This window comes from Pantherophis guttatus, chromosome 1 (assembly GCF_059756535.1).
Source record: "Pantherophis guttatus breed Tessera chromosome 1, ASM5975653v1, whole genome shotgun sequence".
NCBI classification, from domain to species: domain Eukaryota; kingdom Metazoa; phylum Chordata; class Lepidosauria; order Squamata; family Colubridae; genus Pantherophis; species Pantherophis guttatus.
In genome coordinates, this window is record NC_142063.1 from 265,826,349 (window position 1) to 265,845,626 (window position 19,278).

A 19,278-nucleotide genomic window follows, 5' to 3' on the forward strand; every position below is an offset into this window, starting at 1 on the left:
ATTGCTTAGCGCATTGTAAGCCGCCCTGAGTCTCCGGAGAAGGGTGGCATATAAATCAAATTAAAAATAAATAAATACCCAAAGTTTTGTTTTCATGTCTCATTCAATAAAAGGAGGCTATAGCTTTATGACACTAGACTTGCCGTACATATCATTTCTGTTAAATTCAATACATTGAGTTATTTTCAAGGAATGGATTATTCTACTATGTTCTGGTTTGTTTAATTTCAAATACTCAGCAGAGAGTTATTATCATTGCTAGAGTTCCATGTCATTTTATAAAAATGAAGCCACTATAAAATTAGGGAAACATTTGAGTTGCCAACCCAGAAATCTTACTTGAAGTAATTGTAGTTCATTTTCTAGTTTAACTTTGTCAGCAGAAACATGCTGTTCTGTAGGTCTGACTGCAGTTTCACACTTCTCTAACCAAGTCAAAAAGGTAGACAATTCCTTCTCCAATCTAGTGGAATATTGTAATAAATAAATAATTCCGTTAATCCAGTGCTACTAAAATATTTTTTAAATCTGCAAAAACTTTTGTAGCTGAAGAGAACATAGGGTACTTTTTACCTCTGACATTGTACTAGATGTGTCTCTAAAGAGTCATGTCTCTCTTTCACTTGTTTCATAATATTTTCATGTTTTTGCTGAAGCATGACAATATCTTGATTTGCTTTTTCTTTGTTTGTAAGTTTGCGACAGCAAGACGATAAAGAAGTCAGTGCTTGATTCATTTTTTCCAGATCTTGTGAGAGGTCCTGCTTAATTCAAAGCCACAAAACAGAAGCCATTGAGCATTATCATGTCAGATGCACTGATTTATATATTGCAATGTAGTAATAAAAAGTTACAATTAAATTTCAAGTTGTTTAATTCAAGCAATTTTAGAAAGTATACATGCTTAGCTGTAGTACATTATTTCCCAATTTGTGAATACAATTTTTCTCAATTTAAAAATTGTCTGTAAGTGATATGTCTCATATTGTGCATATAAAAGATAGGTTTAAGGCAACTATCCAAGTGGAGCTTTTAACTTGTGCCACAACAACTAGTTGTTGACCACAGAAATGTCATATTTCTTCTTTTGCTAAATTCTGACTATAACCCTGTTCAGAACATTAAATACCTTTTATTTCTTGATCCTGTCAAACAAGTGATAAAAATTTAAAACAAAAACCTTTAAGTTTTATTACCGTAAGGTCTTGGAGAGACTGATAAGTTTCTGCTAATGAACAGGATGAAATATCAAGCTCCATCAGTTTAGCTTCAGAACTGCTTAAGTCTTCTTGAATCTGAATGAATAAAACAAAAGAAGAGGAAAAGGAAGAAGAGGAAGGAGGAGATGGTTACACTGCCATTTTCTATCATTTTAAATAATTAAACAGATTCTTCAGAGTATATCTTATAAGTTGCAATAGCTCATAAGGTCAATATGGTGTGAGAGAGTAGTAGTCTGCTCCTTACTAATATTTCTGTAATAACAGTTCATGCAATTAAATTGGTATTTGTTACTTAAGTTAATCCTAATTCTGAGATCTTAAGAATGATTTGTGTTTTTAAAGTAGTATTCTTCCATACCACTAGGATTACTGTGCTTTATTGATAAAAATATCAATAACAATATCTTATGCTAAAGGTGAGAGTCTATATGGTGGAGTGGTTAAGGCATCAGTCTAGAAACTGAGTTCTAATCTTGCCTTAGGCACAAAGCCAGCTGGGTAATCTTAGACCAGTCATTTTCTCTTACACTAGGAAGGAAACAATGGCAAACCACTTCTAAAGAACCTTGCCAATAAAATGTCACCAGGGAGCTCACCAGATTGTATCCAGGAATTGAACACTAGTCTAAGTGACTCAACTATGCACAAAAACATAGGAAGTGGGGGTACAGAAAAATGGCAGCAGTTATCTGGGCTGAACAGTCAAAAATTGAAATATTTGGCTATAACAGGAAACAGTTTTTTCACCGAAGGGATGGAAGGTGGTACAATAATGAGTATCTGCAGGCAATAGTGAAGCATGGTAGAGGTTCCTTGCTAGTCTGGGGCTACATTACTACAAATGGAATTGGAAGTTTGGTCAGGATCAATGTGTCCTTAAAGCTGAGAAATCTGGGAGATGTGTGATTGGCTCCAAATTTATATCTGCAGCAGGACAACAATCCCAAACACAGCCAATGCCATTAAGAACTATCTTTAGTGTAAAGAAGAACAAGAAGTCTTGTAAGTGATGATTTGGCCCACATAAAGCCCTGATCTCAATATCACTGGGTCTATTTGGGATTATATGAAGAAACAAAAGAATTTGAGGCAGCCTACATTTGTAGGCTGTAGATCTGTGGTTAGTTTTCCAAGATGTTTGGAACAACAACAACTGTGTGCAAGTGTACCTAGAAGAATTGATGCTGTTTTGAAGGCAAAGGGTGGTCACAATAAATATTGATTTGATTTGGATTTATCTTCTGTTCATTCACTTTCTATTTTGTTAATAGATAAAAATAGACTATTAACACTTCTACTTCTGAAAGCATTCCTAATTTACATCTTTACACAACTGCCTAACACTTTTGCACAGTACTCTCTCTCTCTCTCTCTCTCTCTCTCTCTGTGTGTGTGTGTGTGTGTGTGTGTGTGTATATATCAGAAATATATGCTAACTTGGTAGGAAATTATGGGAGGATTTAGCCTCAGGCAAGTTTGCTTAAAAGAGAAGTTTATAGTAACAATATTCTTGACTAGAAGGACTATTTTAAAGATACGTAAGTTAACCTAAGATAACTATCATGATGACCGCAATAAATATTTGATTGACATCATGATACACAACTTGTTCTGACAGAATAAATCACAGGAAGCCTCAGAACAGCATATTTTCACTCCCACTTCTCACACTTCATCCTCCACACAGGCTCCTTAAAAGCATCTAATTATGGTTTGAAGAAATCCAATTTCAAATCATTGATTATTAATTTGACTTTTTTTTAAGCAATCCATATTTTAAAAACAACTTGATTTGGATATAACTCTAGATCATGGTTAATAAAAATAAAAAGTGAAAATCTTTTCATAATACAGGGGTGTGTGATATATTTATTATTTGGTTGTGTCCAACCAATCTATTTTACCATATTTTAGATTTAATTTTAGCATTTCACCATTTTACCCATGAAGGATTTTGAAGCAACTATTTTTGAAGCAAATACTTTAAACAATGTTTCTCAACCTTTGCATGTTTAAGATGTGTGGATTTCAACTTCCAGAATTCTCCATTCATTATATTTAAAATATACATTTAAAACAATATTTAAATACAGGTAGCCCTCGACTTACGACTACAATTAAGTCCAAAATTTATGCTGCTAAGTGAGACATTTATTAAGTGAATTTTGTCCCATTTTACAATCTTTCTTGCCAGAGTTGTTAAGTGAATCATTGCAGTTGTTAAATTAGTAGCATGGTTAAATGAATCTGGTTTCCCCATTGACTTTGCTTGTCAGAAGGTTGCCAAAGGGAATCACATGAACCCGGGACACTACAACTGACATAAATAGGAACCAGCTGCCAAGAATCCAAATTTTGATCATGTGACCATGTAGATGCTGCAACAGTCATAAGTGTGAAAACGGTCATAAGTCACTTTTTTCAGTGCTGTTGTGACTTTGAACGGTTGCTAAACAAACTGTTGTAGGTCAAGGACTACCCGTAGACCCTTTGTGTCTTAATGTGGTTTAGCACTCAACTGTCACTGTGTTTTTTGAATGGCCTAGACAAAATCAATGTGTTCTACCTTTCTAAAGTTTTCCTCAAATTTTTGCTGCACCGATGCCCTTCCTGCGATGGTTCCTTCCAAATTCTCTGTATGGTCTCTGAATTCTTCCCAGTATCTCCTAATCTGTGTCATCTTGGCTTTAATATGTGCTGATTCTCCAGAAGTAAGATACTGAGAGAAAAGTTGAGCATCCTCTTCTAGCTTTGGGATTTCGTTGTCCTTGTCAGCTATTTCATTCTTAACAGCCTAAAATGTAAATAAGTGTACATAAAGAAGCCACATCATAGGTTGTTTCATACATTACATGGAAATCACTTTTGCTTCAAGCAAAAAAGGGCACTCAACAATCACCTGTATCTATCACATTATACATCATTAATTCATGCATTTATTACAGTATCAGGTTTAAATATGTTACTGATAAAACATAATTATTGGACTTAACTATTTTTCTTTCAACCATGTCTTCATTCTTCTCCATACATAACACAATTTTCATTTCTTAAATTATTCTATAGTAATCAGACAATTGTCATATAGCATATAGCAATGTTACTGGAATTTTTGTTTGAAGTACTTTGCAATTGATTCAAATTCTAATAGACTATTAGCACTTATCAATCATATCTCCATGTAGTTTAGGAGAAACACTGGTTATTAATATTCTTGTAATCATCATTCTTGTACATTCTTGTAATCAAATATTTTATTTGCGCTAATGCAGGTACAGCTGATATAAATGTACTCCATTTTTTAAAAAAAAATTGGAACAATTAACTGTGTAGGTGGTTTGTTCAATGGAATTCTTTGGCTTTGCTCTAATTGTAGTAAGTATTGGCTAACCTGTTAGTTTAGGAGAACATCCAGATTAACATGAATTAGCTAGTTGGCTTTCTAAGCCGAATGTGCAGGAAATGAAAAATAAAACACACGATTCAATTAATAGTTTCTGTTCTTTTGCTAATAATTAATCCACACTGATCACAGCAATATGCATACTGCTGGAAAATGACGATTTATAATTGAATTGACTGTAACATAGAAAACAGGCCTAGACTAACTTGGATTCTCTTTATACTGTTACAAGCAAGTGTGCAAAATATGAGATCACAGGCTTTTTGATGTGATCCACCACTATTCTTTTTCAGTTGTTTGGGGGAAAGGAGAAAATTTAAGGTTCGGGAAGAACTGAGTCACATACACCACTTAAAAGTACTCCTTTTGCTCCTTTAAATTCTTGGTCTCCCTCCACAAAGTCAAATCCATTTTAGATCCTGTCCCTGACTACTTTTGAATTATAGCCATCAACATTCTGTATGAAGTTTGTTGCCACTTTGGACAGAAGATGGTCAACTAGTTGGCTGAATTTTAGATAAGAGATAGAACCAACTTTATCAACTGAATTGGGAATAAGTGGTCTCTTCCCTCAAAATGAAATAGATTCCAGTGTTAGCTATAATTGCCTTTGCCAATGATACTGTAGGCTTTGTGACATTGAACAGAGATCTTTAACAAAGCTTACATCGTATTCTCCAAAGGCTATGGATCTTTGAAGGAAGCTATGATGATAAAATTATATAAGTCAATATAAAACAAAATGCAAGTAATTATGTCTAATTATTTATGACTGCCTTAAAATATGATTTTTAGAATTACTATAAACAGCGAAGATACTTTGAGTGAAAGCATTCTTAACTGAAAAAATATATAGGATATTATGTCTTGACTTTAGCCAGAACTAAAATAGTTTCTGTTCTTGGAAAGAGCTTCATCATCTCAGATTGCTTCTGATCCTGAAGACCGGATTACTCTTATAAATGGTAGGATTTATGGTGTTGGGACTTCAGAAGAAAGAGGAGAGTTCACAGAAATACTCTCTCCCCCTGTGATAGAACCTTTATTTTTAAGATCATGCTTTACTATAATGTAATGTAAATTACATTACTTGTAATATATTCACATACAGCTGTCATGCATGCTTTCATTTGAATTTTATTTATTTACTTACTTTTCAGTTAAGATCATATAGTTGTAAACATATGGAGACAATTGGTAGTCTTTTCTTTAAATAGTTCAATGCTTTACCCCTCCCCCTTTATTATATGCTAAAGCAAAAGTGTACCTTCTTGATGTATTTTAAAGAGGAAAAGCGATTTCTAACTATAGCTTTATAGATTAGTACAATGGAATTTATTCATGTCGATCATTTAGCTTTAAAAACTTAAGGATTTAGAAAAAGCTACTTTTATTCTCAATAAGAGGTAAAGAACAAAGGAGAAAACTATCAGAGAAGATCTCATTAACATGAGACAGTTCTGTGAGAACCACATACTTTAACTTAAATCCAACAGTAGCCTCTTTTATATTTCCACATTCAAAAAATATGGGTAAATAATGATACAGTAATTATTTATTATGTCCCCACCCCACCTGAAAGAGGATTGGAGTCGCAGCGCATCGAAAATGGACATTCAGGTGAGACAACGTCCTTTCTACCAGCATTCCTAAATGCCAACAGCCTCTCTCCTATGCATTTTATGATCACAGTGTTAGATCTTTTTCACTCAAAATTGTGAGTGGTTGACCCTAAGTAATGTAAGAAGGCCTTGATGAGGCCAGATAAAAGTGTTTCCTTGGTTGTTATTATGTAAATCAGCATTTTATCTTAAAATGAAATATATGTAGCTCTCAGTTAAAGACTGTGCAGTCATGTGCTTATCATTTGTAAACTTCACAGCTGGCTTCTGACAAGCAAAGTCACTGGAGAAACCAGCGTAAAATCACAAGTCACAGTCACATGACGTCTCACTTAATGACAGTAGCAGAACTGAGGTTGTTAGCTGACTTGGCAGTAGAGTTGCAAGTTTTAATTATAGCCATTAATTGAGGACTACCTTATCCTTACTGCAAAGGCAATCATCTAATCATACATATTACATAAAGCATTCAATATTATTAATATTGTAGTACAACACATGCTGTGATAAAGGACACCATGTTGAACTTCAGATAATTAAGCCAAATAAGCAAATCTTCCATATGTACTTTGAGGGGCATAAGGTATATAAATCCACCATACCATGGAACAGTATACAGCACCACAGGTATGTCTTCCACTGTTATATGTTAGCGTCCATTCTCATTACAATAATCAATTTAAAAAATAATAACATCTAGTCTTTTTCTCTATACCTGGACTAACAGTATTTTTACTTTAAGAAGTTTTAGCAGTTTGATAGGGAAGTTATAAAGAAGTTCTAGGAATATATATATATATATGTTGTAACACTCCAAGGGAAAAATAGAATCTAGCATATAATATAAAGAACTCAGAGTATGAAAAAAAGGTTTAGCTACCAATACTGAATCCAGGCATTCCTTTATTATTTCGGCATTACTTGAGAAAATACACAATAAATTATACACAAATTTATCTAACATATTGGAATAAAATACTATAATTGCAATACAGATTACAATAGAAATCATTCTACATTCTGTGAAAATATACCCAGGATGATATTTTGCACGTAAAGAGCATCACCCCCAAAACAATCCACTGAACTTTTCACATAAACCAAAGTTTTTTTAATTTAATTTAAAACTTTAAAAATGTGTATTTTATTTTAAGCTCCTGCAAAACCTTTTGACTTAGTATTTTTATGTTAAAGCATGTCTGTAGCTGTTAAAAGCCTACTCCTCTGCTCTGCAGATTTCTAATGGAGGGGGGAAAATAAAACAATATTTAATGTTACATAAAATGTGAACCAATCACCTTAATTTGGTTGATTTGCACATCCAGGGAAGATGATGGTATTTCCAAGGCATCCAGCGCTTTTTCTTTTTCATTGATCCAGAGGGACAATGCTTCAAATTTTTTCCCAAACTGATCCCACTTGTCTTTCACAATTTCCATGGTTTTAATACTAAAATCAACCATATTTAGTGAAAAAAAAATTAACACTCTATTACGGTGTAACTATGCCCATTCTCTTACATGTCCAATTTAAAGAAATGCTTACATAATGCCATGCCATTTTAAAAAAACCAAACCACAAAACGCCTGTTTCTAAATTTAATTTTTTAGCATCCAAGGAATCTGGTCTTAATCACCTTCAGAGTGTAGGAAGTGATTTTTTTTTTCCATTTTCTGAAAAGAACAAAACTGGTGTGGGAAGCAGGAAATCATTTTCTGAGATATTATTTTCAGAGGTGTATTTTTAAAGTAGCGTGGAAATTAACCACCTAGCAGCTACCACATGGACGGTTTTTAAATAGCTTATTTTCACTTAACGATTGTAACCGTTTTAAATGTGGTATAATACAAGTGCAAAGTTAACCATTAACTGAGCTGAAGTTTTGATACTGACCTACATGTCACAGTTATCATGAAGCCAGAAGAAAACAGAGAAACACCACTGAAGATTCTGAATATGTTCATCTAATTCTGCATGGAATATTCTTATTTGTTTGTTCGTTTGTTTATTGATTGATGTGCAAACTGATTGTTATAATATCCAAAGCAGATATTACCTTTATAGGATAGGTATATACTTAATTGTTAGCCATAATGGCTTATTTTTGGCTCTCCTGATACATGACTCTATCCATAATGCTTCAATACTGAAGCTCGCAAGATAAATTAGAGTTTAAAACATCTTGCTTTATTGCAATGTGTGAATCCAGTGAATATTTTTCTACTGCAGGTGAAAAAATGACAGTGTGTTTACCTGTATGTACAGTTTTGCACATAGTTTTCCTTGAAGCTATTTGTCTTCCTGATACTTTCACCACTGAAAACTGTTTCCCAAAATGCAATTATTTGTTAATTTTAAACTTTAGAGAAATCTTGGAACATCTAATCAGATTGCAGTAACTGTAAATTATAATTGAGAGCCAATGCTGATCTTTATTTACAAACATTCCTAATAAACTCTTTACTTGTGCTTCTAGTTAAAATATTATCATTCCCTTCCACTTGATCTATTTTAACAAACTATTATATTATGATCAACCACACATATTGTGTTTATGTGCATTAGAAGAAAACAAGAATGCTTCCCCAAAATTATGTGGTGTGAATGAAAATAACTGAAATACCAAAAGAATAAATATATCTTTCTGTATGATTGTTGATAGTTTCTATCACCCCAGATAAAGAAGATCTGCACTGAAGTTGGGCATTTTCAAAATCCCTTTTGCAAGTCTATACAGTATGTGAATGCATTAGAAACCATAGAATTATACAACTGAACCATACATTTGTGCAAACTCATATCCAAAATATTTAACCAGCCAGGTAGATATGCATGCATATTTTGTTAAAATAACAACCATCTAGTTTCAGCTAGCTATATTATGTTTAACTAAGTATCTGTCCTAAACTTGTACTAAAAAGGGTCAAGACTGATCCAATTACTTAGGTATTTCAGAAGGAAAAAAAATAAGGTCATACAATCGAGTTCAGAGGCAGTAGAAGCAATGTCTTTCTTTGCTCATTTGTAATAAAGGAGAAATAAGTTGTAAATAATTTACAAAGTAAGAGTAGGATTCATGGAAAACAATTATTCTTTTTATAATACTTTAGAGATGACAGAGCAAATGGGAGAATTAAGAAATGTACAAGGAAAAAATCATATTAAACTATTAAGCAGGGGAATGGTTATGTTAAAATGTAATTCCTCTCTAACACATTAACAACTTTGAATGTGGTAAACTGTTTATGTGCCTTAATGGAAAAAGGAATATACAAGAATAATAAAAATGGATGCAGGGTTGTTATTTTTTGCAAATAATTCACTGGCAAACGCTAAGAGTTTTTGTGGTCTAGAATATGAAATGCTAGAAAAATATTCAAAATACCATAATTTAATTCCCTGCTCAGGCATCAAGCAATTTTGAACAAATTATGAAATCAGCCTCATGAACTTATTTGTAAAATGGGAATAATATTGCCCTGTCTCCTAAAGTTCTGGCAAAGATGAAGCAAAGTATAAAGCATTAAATTCACTCTGTGATAGAAGTTGCTATATTTTTCCTTTTATATAACTCTCAGTGTAATGTTTTCTAATCTCCAAATTCTAACAGCCAGATCCTAGTGAATAAATACAAAGGGAAACAAAGAAATAAGATAGATGGGCATTTTATCTATCAGTTGTAATAGCATGAGAAAAAGGAATAGGGCATATTTCAGGGAGAGAAAGGCAGAGTTTATGTTCTCATGCATTCAGCTGAACTGTAAAGAAAAATATTTTAAAAAGCAGACTGATAGTAGATTTTTCTAAATGCCCTGAGGCACTTTAGAAAATGACATTATTTATCTATGTTAAAGTCTATCAAATAATTTTCTGTTTTTATTCCTGTACTGAATATTGATGTGCATTGGTATGACTTTACTTTTGTAGTCAATTCAAAGTATTTCTCTCATTGAGAGGAATCAGGCTAAATGCATAAAATTTGATTCACAATGGCTCCTTCACACAACAATTATAAGGACACTTAAAGGACCAAGGATATATATTTTTTTCAGTTAGGGAATGTGTTGATACTTTCTTTTTTTTTCTCAGATCTTCCACCACACTTGGTATTAAAACAGTAGTTCCTGATAGATAAATTATTATTTTATGACAGAGTTTTACAAAGTCTTTAAGACTCAACACTGCACTAATATAAGGCAAAAAAAGATACATTCCTTCTGTCAGGAAACAAATATTATGACTATTTAAGGACATACTCTTCTTCAAGTGTAGCTTCTACTTTTTTAACTTGTTCCTGAATTGACTTTGCTTGCTGCTGAAGGCTCTCCTTGCTCCTTTGACCAAGCTGTATGGCTAAAGACTTCCTGACCAGATTCTCTGCTTCCACGGCCATGGCTACGGTCTGCTTGGAAAGTTCCTGTGAAAAGGAGGAGACGCAAGTTGAACATCATTCTCAGTAACATTTTGCCAACCAGTGGTAGTTGTTATTATCATCATCCATGATCACACAATTATCCAGATGTTTAGACTGGGACTGGCATTTATACCCATCTATCAAGTTCTTCCCAAACACCAAGGAGAGGCAGAAATTATTGTTCGATGGTATTACATGTAGCATCGCTAGATGTAAACTGTTCTAGTAAAGTTGCCTTTTGCAATTGACTGATGGTGTTTTTGTCAATGTCAATGGTGTTCAAGTGGTGCTCCAGATGTTTATTATGGATTATTATGAGCCATGGTGGCACAGTGGTTAGAATGCAGTATTGCAGGCTAATTCTGCTGACTGCCGGCTGCCAGAAGTTTGGCAGTTTGAATCTCACCGGCTCAAGGCTGACTCAGCCTTCCATCCTTCTGAGGTCAGTAAAATGAGGACCCAGATTGTTGGGGGCAATATGCTGACTCTATCAACCGCTTAGAGACAGCTGTAAAGCACTGTGAAGCGGTATATGAGTCTAAGTGCTATTGCTATTGCTATTATTATTACTGGAATTTGCTCCATATTCCTGTATACATGAAATACATGTATACCAGGTGAAATGAAATACCAAAATAGGTTTTTAAAAATTACCAGTTCAAGAATATCTGATTTAAAAGGAGGAATTCCTCCTATATGCAACTTAAAGAGACTTTTGCTAAATAATGCAGAATTTCCTTCTGTTTCAGTTTTCTTAGGACTGGAACCATTCCCAGCATGATTGTAACATTTCTCTACGAATTATTTGTATTTGTACTGCTATTAGAGCATGGTTAACTTGAACCACATGAAGAAAAGGATCATGGAATTTGCATATCATCTTTTCATTTTGGGGGGGGGGGATATGCATCTTTTCAACCTGGGAATCCATCATTACTATGTTCTGTTTGGTCCAGATTGACTCTTTATTAATTTATTTACATCATTTATAAGGTTTTGCAACTCAACATCATTTGAATGACTTACAGAAATAATCAGCAATAGATGCAAAACATAAAGGGAAAGGATACTTAGCTTTAAAAACCAATTATCTTAATATTGTTTAGATATATATTTATTTTAAAGTTACTGATTTACCTGCTTTACCCTCACTCAAGACAAGGAGTCACTAATAAAATACACATTTTTTTTAACAAAAAGAAATACGTAAGAACCTAATATAATACAAGACAGAACAATAAAAGTCCTCCAGAACACATACTTTTGTCTTTTCTAATTCTGATGACAAACTCTCCAAGCTGCTAAAACTTAAGATGCGTTCAAGGGCAGAGCTCGCATGACTCAAATACTTGACAATTGTTTCTTTGTCTCTTTCAAACTGTTCCCATGTGTTTATTGTGAGCTACAAAAAGAAAAAAGAAAAAGGCAAAGTGACAGAACAATAAAAGAAGGACAGGAAATTAAAGTTCATAATTAACATGCATGAATAATGAATTTTTCTGGCTCATACAATTAAGCTGTATTAAACATATTTACCAGAATTTTCATTATCCTGTTCAAAACCTCAAATATTAAGTACAAATGAAATTCCCTGCTAGATCCAAGTCTTGTGCATTCTATTAGCAAAGATCAATAGGAAGTCCAAATGTAGGACATAATAGCAGAGTCTTCTGTACTGTGATGACAATCCTATGTGAATTCAATGATAAATTCTTGTAAATATCTAGGTAATAAGTTTGTTTGCCATTCCACTCATCCAATATAATTTTTCCCAGTAGCTTTTCCGTCTGCTAGTAGTCCTGGTATTTCCCGGTTGTTTCCCCACCATGTACTATCAAAATATGACTTTTGTCAAATTAGCCAAGTTTGCTTGGTGTTACACCTTAGCTAGGTTTTATATGCAAATATTATATACTAAAATAGCTCCTAAACTTTAATTATTAAACTCTATTCAAACACTGTCTGATAATTGGATTAGTACTAGTATTTTAGATTATTCCCAAGCCTTAAGAATAAAATAACTGTGCAACAGCCATGTGAGAATGGCCTATACTAGTGAGGTTCTCCTCTTTTAAACATCTGTCTTTCCTTATTTGAATAGTTCAAAGGTACATTTTGTCCAACATTCTTTCTCACAGTAGTTAATGAAGTCCTGTGAGAATTCCACTTCTGTTTTTGCATGCAAAAAATAGCATCAGAACTTTTAGAATAATTATGTTGCTTTAAGTGGGTTAATTCCCTGTTTAAATGTTTACGTTATCTTGTTAATTGGTTTTATCTCAATATTCCTAGAGATTTATGTATGCAAGTGTGTTATAGCACATATATAATTTTTTTAATTTATAATGGGCTTCAGAAAATTATTTTTAAAAAGCATGTCTTTTAATCATGGATAGGCCTAGTTTCCATGAATTTGTCAATGCCTCCTTCAATAGCTTAAAGTTGAGGGCCATTCACTAAGTCTGGTGATACCCAATTTTGCTGTTAAATTCTAGATTCATCTAATACTTGAACTTCATAATCATATTATGAAAAGTTAATAATTTCACAGAGTAAAAAGGTTAAGGATGGCCTGCAGTCAGTCTCTATTCCTGGTGGCTACATGGACACAACCATGCAGGTCCCTTGACAGAAATACTAAAACAGCATTACTAGAGGGGGAATTATTTATTTCCCACTTTAGCCTATAGCTATAACCTGGTAGCATCCAATTGGGATCCCAACCATGTACCCCAATACCCTCTGACAATGGCTGGCATCTTGGATTTAAAACCTGAGCTAAGCCCGAAAAAAGCTTTCCAGAAAATATCTCATACTAAATATAAAGCCATTAAGGAAAGTGACATTTCTTTATTTCTCTACAGAGTTATAAGAAGAATATGTACCTGCAATTGATCTCCACGTTGTTCCATAGATTGCTGCATACTTTCTAATGTACTCTCCAACTTCCATAAATCTTCTTGCACAGCAGGAGACAGACCACCTTCAATTTGTAACTCTTTACTGTGGGTAATTTGTTGTTGTACATCTTGCCTTTTTGCATGAAGCCTCTTTGACTTTTGCTAAAAACAAACATTTAAAAGTATTATGGTCAATACAGATGCATTGTCTTAATGCAGAAATAACTGCACTGTAAGCATATACAAAGGTGTTTTAGGGAACAAGCGTTAAATGATCTCTGCTCATTTATTGAAACACCAGAAAGGTCTAGTTCATTGATAATTTTCAAAACTTTTCAGAATTACACATCTAGAATGGTAAAATTCTCCATTTTTTTTCTTCAAAAAGATCACTTTTGACATCTGATACTAAATTGCGATGGGGGAATACAAAAGCAAATCTGATTCAGCATTTCTTAGGATTTAACTTGTGTAATAAGGCTTACTTCTATGCAGTTACCACATCTGCAAGTAAAACAGCCAGCAGCCCCTTGTCAGATAACCAGGTCCCTTCCTTGTAAGGTGAGGCCCGGGACACATTGTTATTTTAGGCATCTATTTAGTAAAATCATTTGGATCTGCTCCATCCATCCAGATTCTACCAAAATGACTGGAATGCAATCTTCTCTAGTTATCTAGGAAGAACTTTAACAAGTTGATCCTGAGAAATTAGGCATGGTTCTTGGTGCTGTGTATTCCATCACCTATGTTTTAGATTCATGTCCCTTCTGGTTGGTTAAGGTGTCTTAGGAGATGGCATCTGGTTGGGCTCAAGTAGTGGTTTTTTTGTGGAAAGGGATGGTTTCATCTGCCTTGAAGGAGACGGTGGTCCATCTTGGATCCAACAGTATTAGCTAACTTCTGCCCAATCTCTAATCTTTCCTTTTTAGGGAATTTTGTTGAAAAAAATGGTAAGTGCACAGCTTCAAAGCCCTGGAGGGTCAGGAGCTTCTTCATCTTTAATTTTCCATGAGGTAGCACTAGTGAGGTAGCACTAGTAAACAATCTAGGTGTCCTCATGACTGCTGCTCAAAGAGCAGGTAGCAGCCATGACTTTTGCGTAAATCATTTTCTGTTCTCTCAACCCGTTAACCAAACTGATACTTAGCAGGCAATATCTTAGATTCAGAAGCCAGGTCACAAGGTTTCTGATATAGGGAGGAGGCTGAAAGGGCATAAAGGACTGAAGTCATAAACATCCTCTGCCTCTTTCCATACTTTCATTATCTACATGTGACTACTGATAGCTTAAACCAGAGGCCCCTTTCTCCTCTCCTCCTCCTCACTCCAGGAGCATCTTACTCTCTTACAGTTCCCCTTTCCTTCCTCAAGGCCAGTCTAGCAGCTGTTAAACTGTTGCCATGGAAATGCCAGGGAAAACTTTGGTGAGAAAATACTCTCAAGCAATCTAATGCCATTGTATTATATTAAGCATGGTCTGAGAAATATGCGACCACAAAGACCATTATCACATAGTTTGCCAAGATGATGGCAGTTCCTAATTTTCCCTGTATAAATTGTGAAAAGGCCCTTCAAAGTGCCATTTCTTATTAGAAGAATGATGACAAGAATAGAGTGGGAAGAGAAAAGGAATAACAAAAAAGCACTTTGGCAAAGTACACTTCAAAAAGGTTTACACTTTCCTCTTTTAAAATAAGTACTAAATACTCACTTTCAACATCTTATTACAGAAAATTATAATATTCCCTCTTTCCAATTCAACCTATGTGAAAGGGGTTCTTAACTATTATCCACAGTGCAGATACTGGTATTAGGCTTTGCAGCAACAATAATATATAAGGATTTGTTGGACATTCAGTGAAAGCTGATGTGTGGGCAATTGTACCTGATGGTAGAGAAAGATTTGCTGGGCTTGTAACAAGTTATCAACATCTAAGATTTTTTCAACTTCTGTCTGAGCTTCTTTTGAGTTTGTGATCAGTTCTTCTAATGTGCCTTTTACTTCTTCGGTGTATTGAACACAATCTCCAACTGCACCCAATGTCCTCTCAATCTGTATTCAGAAACGTATTAAAGCTCTAAAAATATCCAGTGCCAAAGAAGTAGGACTTACAATTTAAACAGTTCAAAATGCAATACAATTATATATTCAACCAATTCATTTTGTGGTCTCTATATTATTTTCCAATTATCTGACAGTAATAAAAAAAACAACCTCTTACTATAATCTATAAATAGATTTCTCCTATTCCACTGCATTCTATTATTATTTTGTGAGTTTACTTTGTGCTACCTGACCTGCTTTCCAGGTTAATTTGGAAATTTTTACAATTAATTGTAGAATTGCCAAACCTTTTTCTCCTATTCTATGTTCCCAATACCATACTCATTTTCTTAAAATAAATGTTTTTGTGCTCAAAACAACACTTACCACTCATCAAACACCAAACACCAGCAGAACTTTTCAGAATTACAAAACTATTTAGGAACAATTTTCAAAGCAAATATGAATAATTCAAAAAGAGAAACTGAAATATTGTCAATAGCACAAGTGAATAGAGAGTGGAGAAAGGAGAGCAGGAGGAAAGAAAATTGCTAATGGGAAGAATAATATGAATTTTGGATTTTTTTTCTCCATAGTGCACACAACTGTGTTTGTTTTTATGCATACAGCATATTATACACATTTGGCATAAAAACGTATGTGATTGCGTGCTTGAATCAAACATTATATTACAGAAACGGATCCCTCCAATACTTTCATATGCAAACTGTATAATTTGAGTAGAAAATTATACATGTGTTTAGCACATGTACATATATGTTGAAATATAATTTCAAATGACACATGGAAATTCAGGGAACTACTTTCAGTTATCATTAGAGATGCAACTACATACATAATTATGATAATTTTGTTATTTTTTTCTTAATAGTATTCAGATGCACCTAGGTATTTGAAAAACACAGATTGATTATAGTAACATTCAGACTATATTGCTAAAATACAACAGAATCTTAATTATTTTCTATAACTGAACACCTAATAGAAAAAAATACAGTTTCTGGAGTGAATATAATATAATTATAATATACCTCTGTCAACAAGGCTAAAATTTTCTTAAAGTCACTAGCAAGCATTGAAAGTTCATCCCCTTGTTTTTTTACTTCATTCTCAGAAGAAACCTCAGATAAGGCAATAAGCCTAGATTTCAACCAGATGATAATTTCTCCCTTCTTGCAGGCATCTTGCCTTATTTCCTGAAACAGAATCAATATAAAAATTAGATGCACCAAACAAGCATTATTAGAGTAGAAGTCTAATATAAATCAGGGAGAACTGGGTTTACATTAGTTTGCATGGGTAAGTCAACTAAGGCTGTATCAGGACACAAGCTTCTATCAAACAATGTATAAAAACATGTCAATAGATTGAAAAAGACAGTTATAATACTAAATTAATAGTCACAAGCCAATATGCTCAAGCATAAAAATTGCTTGAGGATCCCTCTCCTATGAAAATCACATTGTGACCTCAATGAAAAACTATTCAATCAGAAGAATAACGCAACTTTCCATGATTACAGAAATGTAGCTTTTCTCCATAGAGAAATCCTGTATGCCTGGCTGTATGCTGATCCCACAGCTTGGACTAAAGAGAATAGACTGCTTCTCCACTGCACACATAGTGAGCTCTGTCCTTGAATGTATTGCCTGAATAGGGTGAAGTATCTTTTATATCATTCTTTAGCAAATAAAAAATTGAAGATCAATCTACATTCAGTCAATATACATATTAGGTATTATTTTCTTCTGCCTGCTTTTGCAATTTAAAAAAAAATAATTGCTTGAAAAAATGCTATCATTGGTAATTTCCCCCTAATTTTTGCTTTTGTGTGTAACTTTTCCTTACAATTTCAACAATTAATGCAATAGATATAACTTTTGCATGCAATCAGTGGAACGACTTGTCTCCAAAAATTGTGGGTGCTCCATCTCTAGAGGTTTTAAGAAGAGATTGAACAACCATTTGTCTGAAATGGTATAGGGTAGGGGGGTTGGACTAGAAGACCTACAAAGTTCCTTCTAACTCTGTTATTCTCTTATTCAGTTTCTCATACAGTATGTTTGTGCACATGACAGAGACTATATGTACAGCATGTGTATGTGTACGTATGTATGTATATATATACATGTAGCCAACATCCCAAAAACTTCTTTTTTGTGCAATGCTATTCATTCAGAAACTATTACGACTAGTGCTGCAGGATAAGACTGGGGTGTATTTTGGTTGAAATAACCAGTGGGTTTTCAAAAGCTTCTGAATTACATTGTACACATTTCTTTCTAAAAGGTAGAATTTCTAGCCAGAGTACTTGATTTTACTTATCCTGGAAATTCCAGTTCCTTTTATATTTCACTATTCCTATAACATTATTTACATTTGTTGTAAATTATTTGACCTAGCTTTAAAATGCCAAAAGCAGAGAAAGGTCAGTTTGCATTATCAATTTCATCCACTTCAAATCAATATGTTAATATTACAAGAACATATCCATTTCAAATCATTTTTGATATACCTCTATTGATGTTTTAAAATGTTTGTATTTAGTAGTATCAGCTGAACCATTCTTAATTGTTTTAAGTTGTGTTTCCTTTGATGAAATCCAGCTTCGTAATTCAGAAAATCTGAAACATAGTCATAGAAAAATAAGCAAACAGTAGGTGAACAATAGTGGGCAAATTAATTGTTTAAATTAATTAATTAATTAAATTATATATATATATATATATATATATATATATATATATATATATATATATATATATATATATATATATATATATATATATATATAATAAATTAATTAATTAAATTAAATAAATTGTTTAAATGGCTGAAAATTCCAAGTGAGTAAATCATAGCAATTTCCCAAACCATTCTAATCTAGATCCTATACTTCTTACTGTATTGCTCTTTGATGTTCTATTTGTACAATTTAAAACATTAAGTGCTTCTGATAAGCAATATAGTATTTGCAACATGAAAGGACATTATAGTTCTAGTTCGGTTCTTTAAATCCATGCCTTCTATGTTGCTGTTCATATAGTTGTTTACCTGTTCTTGTATTCTTGCCATTTATCTGGTTGATCTATTAGTTTCATGTAAGTCCTGGCAACTTGAGTTTTAAGTTCACTGAGATCTTTTTGGCTACTTTCAGATGTCATTTTAATTGGATCCCATTCTGGTAGTTTCAAGCACAATTCTTTAATCAGTTGCTGTCGTTTCTCACATAGTTGTAAAGGCCCTTTATCACCAAAAAATATCTGATGGCATAAAAGAGAAACACTTGCTCAATCAACTGATATACAAATGAACTTAAAAAGTCTAATTTCTACTTGGTATTCAAGAACCAAATACATTCACTATTTTTAAAAAAATCTTTAAAAAATGGTCAAGATCATTTTCTTCATCACTGTGAAGAAAACGGCAGTGCTTCTTAACTTTTTGATTGTGGAAAAGAGTTTAAATTCCTTCAGTTCCAAGGTATCTAGAAGGTATTTTTTCCAAGCATTATTGAGATTTTATATTTAAGATAATTTATCCATCTGTTAAAAATATCCAATGAACTGTCTAATTGTATTGATCTGGGAATTTCATGAGAGAATTTATATGTAGTACAATACAATGCATGTCTCCGAAGAAGTAAGTTTT

The 19,278-nt window shown here is 33.3% G+C and overlaps 1 protein-coding gene across 12 annotated transcripts in view; it reads right to left on the minus strand.

Moving 5' to 3' along the window:
• Positions 1-19,278, minus strand: part of SYNE1 (spectrin repeat containing nuclear envelope protein 1) — a 309,363-nt gene that overhangs the window by 195,508 nt on the left and 94,577 nt on the right. For all 12 annotated transcript variants that reach the window (XM_034419047.3, XM_034419038.3, XM_034419043.3 and 9 more), the window contains 12 exons: positions 18,682-18,890; positions 18,143-18,251; positions 16,659-16,823; positions 15,448-15,615; positions 13,548-13,724; positions 11,924-12,064; positions 10,505-10,665; positions 7,547-7,697; positions 3,790-4,017; positions 1,197-1,295; positions 574-761; positions 340-463 (listed from right to left, as the gene is read on the minus strand). In XM_034419047.3, the coding sequence (XP_034274938.2) occupies positions 340-463; positions 574-761; positions 1,197-1,295; positions 3,790-4,017; positions 7,547-7,697; positions 10,505-10,665; positions 11,924-12,064; positions 13,548-13,724; positions 15,448-15,615; positions 16,659-16,823; positions 18,143-18,251; positions 18,682-18,890 (1,920 nt within the window). The remainder of the gene's footprint in view (positions 1-339; positions 464-573; positions 762-1,196; positions 1,296-3,789; positions 4,018-7,546; positions 7,698-10,504; positions 10,666-11,923; positions 12,065-13,547; positions 13,725-15,447; positions 15,616-16,658; positions 16,824-18,142; positions 18,252-18,681; positions 18,891-19,278) is intronic.